Consider the following 6,450-nt stretch of genomic DNA (forward strand, 5'->3'; position numbering starts at 1 on the left):
TTTTTCATTTTTTGCATTGGCAGAAATGTGCCTCCATAGAAGGTAGGCTGACTTAAACAGGATTTATTCTGAATTATAGAATTTCTGTAGAAGCTGAGTGGCTTCCAGAGCGTTCATAAAATTATTGTTATTCAAACATGACTGATTATAGACGAGGACAAAAAAAACCCTTTTTGAGCCATGTTTGAACTGGTGTAGTTTATAGTTTATTTCACATTTCTATAAACAAATGAAGTCTTCTTAATGCATTTTGGCCTCACAGTTCTTCTATTAGAAGTTTTTTTCCTTTAGGTTTGCCAAATAAGTGAAAATTCAATAAAGAAAAGTTAGATGTTAACAGATTTAGTGAAATGATTAGTCATGTTTATCAACTGATTAATTACTGACTAATTTATTAATCCAAAAAAACATGGGCTGCTTGTTTTGCTTTTGTTTTTATATTTTCATAAAATAAATTCAAATTCAAATCAACTGGACTGCAGATGAAAATGAACCTTTTAGCTAAATCTGCCACATTTACATCAGACTGATGTTAGTTAATGTGTGATGGATCTAATCCACAAAAGTAACGTAAATAAAGGGGAAAAAAAGAATTGAAATTTTGAAAAATATCAATCAGTTTAGTCAATAATAAAAGTAAATGTCAGAAGCAGCCATAATATTGATACGTGTGGATCCAACTGATTCTTTAATATCTACTGGACACTTGTTCAATTAAATTTGTCACAAAATATGTTGGTGGACAGGATTAATTTCCAACACAATGAATTAGTAAAAAAAAAAAACATTTAAGACATTGAAGATACATTAGGCAGTGATTGTTTATGAAAACGAATTATAAATAGTCCATTTCTGATGTTTCCAGTTGTTTCGTGACATAGTCTAAAATCATTTTTTCATTTCCAGAATCCTTCAGGTAAAAATGAGATCCATCGAACATCCTGACGGTGAAATCTCCTGATGTGATACTTTTCCAGGCTGGTGATAAAATGCATACATAACATATAATTAATTACATATAGAGATGAAGACAATTCATACTGAGTCATATGAACACTAAAAGACACTGCCTGAAGTCTGATGTGCATTTTGTTTGCTTTTTTTCTCACTGGACTCGTAAATATGGAGTGTATGTGTCTTTCTCTGGAGCACTTTGTGATGTGTGCTGTGTTTGTTTGGCACTAAGTCAATAATCTTTAAATTCCTCTGAAGTCCACCTACACAAGCTGCAAACTTACACAACAAATGTTTCACGATTTCTGATATTAAACATCTTTTGTAAGCTTTGTCTATCATAGGGCCGAGTGAGTGTGTGATAATCAGACGACAGACCTTGTAAGTCATGAGGAATGTCATCTTTTCCATCAAAACACGTGACTGAACAGGACAGGAGGGGACTGTCCGGCTTGTTACACCTGCAGGGAAACCAGGAACTCCAATCACTACAAACATTCATTCTGAGTCACAAATTATTTCAAATTATTTGTTAAATACTGAGCGACAAAGCCATCGGAAGACCTGTAGTTCTCCACGACGTGCAGGTCGGCCTTCAGGGCAGGAAGGAAGAGCTTCAGGACTTCGGGGTTCGCCAGCAGCTCAGGAGGAGTCCCTCCAATCGAACTCAACCACTTGAGAAAGTCGTCATCGGATAAGACGCTTCTCTTCGGGGTGTTGATACGTGTCTCTGACTAGAAGACAAAGATAACACATTACAGATATATTATCAAGACCAAACTCTTGTTTTCTATCATAGAATTTAAACTATGAGTGTTATTACAGTTGTACATGTAGAAGGAACTAGGGCCGCAACTAGAGATTATTTTCATAGTCAATTGTTTTCTCGATAAATTGATTAATAGTTGTTTGTTTTAAAATGTCAGAAAATTCCCAAAGGCCAAGATGACGTCCTCAGATGTCTTGTTTCATCCACAACCCAAAAATCTCTAGTTTACTGTCAGAGGAGTAAAGAAACAAGAAAACAAGAAACAAACAAAAAAAGAAGCTGAAATCAGAGAATTTTGATTTTTTTTTTCCTTAATAAAACAAAAAACTTAACTCTATCTATCTTATCTAATCTATTAACAAAATAGTTGACAATTAATTAAATAACCAATAATCAATTCATTACTGCAACTCTAGAAGGAAAAGATTGTTTCAAGATTATAACTAACATCAATCTCAGTTTACTGACTTTCTTCAGCGTCTAAGACCGTCTTTGAAGATTTTCCTCCACATATTAAAATAAAGGATGGATGGGTGTTGGGATGTGGTGTTGTGCGATCAGTTAAATTTAATTTTGTCAGGCAGTTTGTTTTTTTTGTCAGGCATTATAGCTCTAAAAGCATCACAAGTGGACCGATTTAACCACCTCATTAAAATTCTTTACAATCAGGCACATTTGCAGCCTAAAAATGCAGGTTTAGACACTTTGTCTCTGATTCATTTTCATAAATAACCATTTAAACTTGTGATAGATTGATTCATCTGACATCTTCCAATAATCGGTGTGGCTCACATAAGGTGCAGAGGCACCGGACAGGAAGATGTGAACTGGTTCGAGGTTGTGAAGTCTCTTCAGAGTGTCTGCCACAGCGAAGCTCGTGAAGGCACCAAAACTGAAAGAGATCAGCACAGAGCAAATGAAAAGAAGCTGAAAGTGGTGGAATAAAACTTAGAAAAATATGTGGTGTTACTTATGAGGCCCTTTCAGTTCTCGTACCTGTGGCCAAACAGAGCAAACGGCTTCTCTTTCAGCAGCGGTAACAACACACCTACAACCTCGTCCACAATCTGCTGCATGTTCTGAAAGAACGGCTCTTTGGCTCGACTCTCTCTGCCGGGAAGTTTGACAGCAAAGACTGGAAGAAAGTGTTAAGAACATTTAGCGTAGAAATATAATCAAACTGTAATATGTCTAGACTGATTTCACAGTAAAAGGACATCATTTTGAAGTTCACGTCCCCCAATTTTTTTTTTTTTTTTTTACTGTAGAGACTACATTATCGTATGTATTGACAAACAAATTGTGAATATAGAGAAAACAGCATAGATTAACTGTGCAAAATGCGGCAATATCTTGGATTACTGAACAGGCTTATTGGACACAGACCCAGGGGCCCAAAGGGTCAGGGGGCCCTCTGGGCTTTACCTGCAAAATGTCACTCAAAGAGACACAAAATAACTAAGGAGAGACACAAAACGGCAACAGTGAGTCACAATAATGACCACATAGAGATACAAAATGACCACAAAGAGGCAGAAAATACACAAAGGGAGACCACAAAAAGATGCAAAACTACAGAAAGCATAATACGTACAAAGAGAAACGATCACAGAGAGACTAGAAACAACCAAAGAGACACAAAATTATAGAAAGCTGCATCACAAGTACAAAGAAATACAAAATAACAAGAAAAAGAGGCAAAACAACCACAAAGAGACAGAAAAAAAACACAAAACAATGACTGAAAGATACTAAATGATCATAAAAAGACACAAAACATCTATAAAGAGCCCGGAAATGACCACAAAGACGCATGAAATGACCACAAATAGACACAAAATCACCACAAGTGGGAACAAAATCACCATAAATGGGAACAAAATCACCACAGACACAAAATCACCACAAATTGTTATAATATTACCATAAATAGAGAGAAAACAAGCACAAATAAACAGAAACATCCACAAAAAGGTGCAAACCAGCCACAAAGAAATGTAAAGCGACTGCAAAAAGAGGCAAAGCAACCACAGTTATCTCTGTGTGCTGCTCCTGCAGGATCTTTTAAATATCTGTAGCCAGGGGCCCATTGTCTTGTCCATGTCTCCCAGGCGTGTTACCTTCTATGGAGCTGTTGAGGACGTTTCCCCAGCGTGCATAGTGTATGGAGCCTCCACCTGCCCAGGGGAAACATATGAGCCTGCTCACAGCCTCCGGCCTCCTCTTGAAACAGTTGATCACTTTTTCCATCTTAATCGACCAGAATGAGGGTGAAGATCCAACACTGAGTCACATCTGCTGCCTGCAGTTTATGTTCCTGTTTAAGAAGAGAAGTCACACATGTAAAACTGCTGCTGCACCACCAAAAACAAAACACCTCAAAACAAAGGTGATCTGTAATATTTAAGGGGAAATAATAAAGATGTTAAGTGTCACCTGTTTGTTGCTGGCAGCCCCATCAACTTCACCCATGAGGACAGCTGGAATTCCTCATGCTGAGGTGCTGAAATGTAATAGTTCCTGGTTATTTTCTTCTGTGGTGTAAAATTACATCAGTGGATTCTGGAGACATCTACAGTATGGAGTGTGTATGTTCATGTAACTCATGCAAACAATTTACACTGAGTTTACAGCTGTGTCTTTTATTAGTTCATGTCATAATTGTGGAAAGTGTTCTTATAAAACGTGGATGGACGTGAAAGAGGTTATTTCAAAACATGACGTAAATAGTTCGGAAGAAAGTTTCTCGGAAGTGACGTTGTTTTCTACAGTTGGTATTTCCTGACGGGTTTCCCTCGGAGGAGGTGGAGGAGGAGGAGGAGGAGGAGGAGGAGGAGGGAGCATCAGCTTCATCAAGTTAGATAAAATTAAACAGGATAAAACCGGAAATAAATCCTCCCTGTCAAAAATACTCAATTTCAAGTAAACGTCCTGCTTTCAAAATTGCGTAAAAATAAAAGGCCTCCAGATGCAAGGAATTATCATATATATGTGCAATTGTTAATTATGTATTTAGTCAGTTGAATGTCTGTTTGTGTTACAGAAAAGAACAATAACAGAGATAAAGTGAATGCAAGAGAAAGGAGAAGTTAATTTAAAAACAATAGTCATATTTAAATCTTGAAATACCTGAACATCTACAAAGGTTGTTTATAATAAGATCATATGATTCAATGATGATGATTTTAAACACTCTATTATTATTCAGTGTAGGTATTTGTGTCAGAGTATTGTTGATTTTTTATGTGATCTATGAAAAAGCAAAATGTCAGCTGCATTTTTATGTATGTTATTATCAAGAAGTAAGCAGGAAATATGTGTTCTTTTTCCTGCTTATTTTTCAATTTGTGTTGTAGAGTGTTGTCTGTTTTTCTAAAGTTGGTGTTGAAAATACACATTAAAAAAAGTGAACTAAACTAAACTAAAGCTGCAACTAACAATTATTTTCATTATTGATTGACTGGTTGATTATTTTCTCAATTAATCGGTTATTAGTTGGTCTATATAATGTAAAAAAAAAAAGATGTCTTGTTTTGCTCACAACCCAAAGATAGTCAGTTTATTAACATAGAGCACTAGAGAAAATATTAAGATTAATGAGCTGGACTATTTTTCTTTTAAAAATTACTTAAACCGATTAATAAATCATCAAAAAACTTGACAACTAATTTAATAATCAATTATTCAATTTATTGTTGTAACTCAGAACTAAACTAAACTAAACTAAATTTCATATACTGATGCTGGGTAGTTGAATCTATGAAGTGGTTCCCAGTTGGGGTAAAGAGAACTGGAGAGAACTGGAAAGCAGAAAAAACAATTATGTATATTTCTGATGCACAAAATTGCCTATTTGTTTGATATTTGTAATACAATATATTATTATTTTTCTTATTTCTTTTATATATCATTCCATATTTGATTTATCTATTTTTAAGGGTTGGAGGTAATATACAAACTTTTATTCACATTTAATTTGATAAAATGTGGTGTATATATTTTAAATATATCTTTATAAAGTACTATCATAGGCCAGCATAAAATAGAAGCGCCTCCAAATTGTTGTATTAGAGTAACTGTGCTTTTTGTCAGTGATTATTGTAGTGTATATAGGAATAATAAACTGAAAAGAATACATAAAGAATAGACACAGGTGCTGAAACACCTGCCACGAGTTGATGTTATGCTTTTATTTTGAAGTACAAACCCGGAAGTTTTATATTCCTGTACTCGCTAGCTTTACATTCGTGAGAGCGAGAGGGCGGTGTAGTAGATTTCAGACCGGTTTCTAGCCGATACCGAGGAGGAGGACGCCGGGGTAGTGAACCCCACATATCTGTTTTATAAAGACGAACACCGGATTGTCACGTTCACCAGCCGGGACGACGAATTCAGCCTTCGACCGGGTAAATATCCATGTCAGTGTCGTGTGTCGAGTTGACAGTTAGTCGCTAGTAGTCGTCGGCTAAAGCTAACTGACGCTGTTAGCTTACCACCGCTGCTAACGAGTCTCAGTGAAATTTAACCAGCAACTCCTGGGTCCAAACTGTCACAAACATTTACAACACTGACAACGACGTCGTTATACTTACAGATACAAGACTAACAACTTCGAAGGACGGCAGCGGGGACATTTTGTACAACTTTCAGCTGTCAGTTGCGGTAAACGCAGATCGGGGGAGAACTCTTCCAGCCGAGGGTGAACCCCAAGCGGCCCGGTTCCACAT

At 36.3% G+C, this 6,450-nt stretch overlaps 1 protein-coding gene and 1 long non-coding RNA gene across 2 annotated transcripts; both read right to left on the bottom strand.

The window, feature by feature from the left end:
- Positions 1 to 183: 183 nt before the first annotated feature.
- olah (oleoyl-ACP hydrolase) lies at positions 184 to 4,018 on the bottom strand. Its single transcript, XM_084738767.1, has 6 exons — positions 3,844 to 4,018; positions 2,720 to 2,858; positions 2,516 to 2,615; positions 1,519 to 1,688; positions 1,333 to 1,415; positions 184 to 978 (listed from the first exon to the last, which is right to left on the bottom strand). The coding sequence occupies exons 1-6, from the start codon at positions 3,971 to 3,973 to the stop codon at positions 836 to 838; spliced, it is 765 nt and encodes a 254-aa protein (XP_084594893.1). The 5' UTR covers positions 3,974 to 4,018; the 3' UTR covers positions 184 to 835.
- On the bottom strand, positions 4,019 to 6,448 carry LOC146313235 (uncharacterized). The gene is made up of 3 exons (XR_014772027.1): positions 6,316 to 6,448; positions 4,160 to 4,226; positions 4,019 to 4,040 (listed from the first exon to the last, which is right to left on the bottom strand). It is a non-coding gene; the product is annotated as an uncharacterized LOC146313235 (long non-coding RNA).
- Between the last annotated feature and the right edge of the window lie 2 nt (positions 6,449 to 6,450).

Source organism: Lutjanus erythropterus, chromosome 16, assembly GCF_056507025.1.
Source record: "Lutjanus erythropterus isolate fLutEry1 chromosome 16, fLutEry1.hap2, whole genome shotgun sequence".
NCBI lineage: Eukaryota > Metazoa > Chordata > Actinopteri > Lutjaniformes > Lutjanidae > Lutjanus > Lutjanus erythropterus.

Bases quoted from the DNA above. Each gene is read 5' to 3' on its own strand.
- olah (XM_084738767.1), bottom strand. From the start codon at position 3,973: ATGGAAAAAGTGATCAACTGTTTCAAGAGGAGGCCGGAGGCTGTGAGC. The intron at 2,859-3,843 runs GTAACACGCCTG...ACTTTCTTCCAG, and splicing joins CCTCAACAGCTCCATAGAAG to TCTTTGCTGTCAAACTTCCC. The intron at 979-1,332 runs GTCTGTCGTCTG...TTTTATCACCAG, and splicing joins CATTCCTCATGACTTACAAG to CCTGGAAAAGTATCACATCA.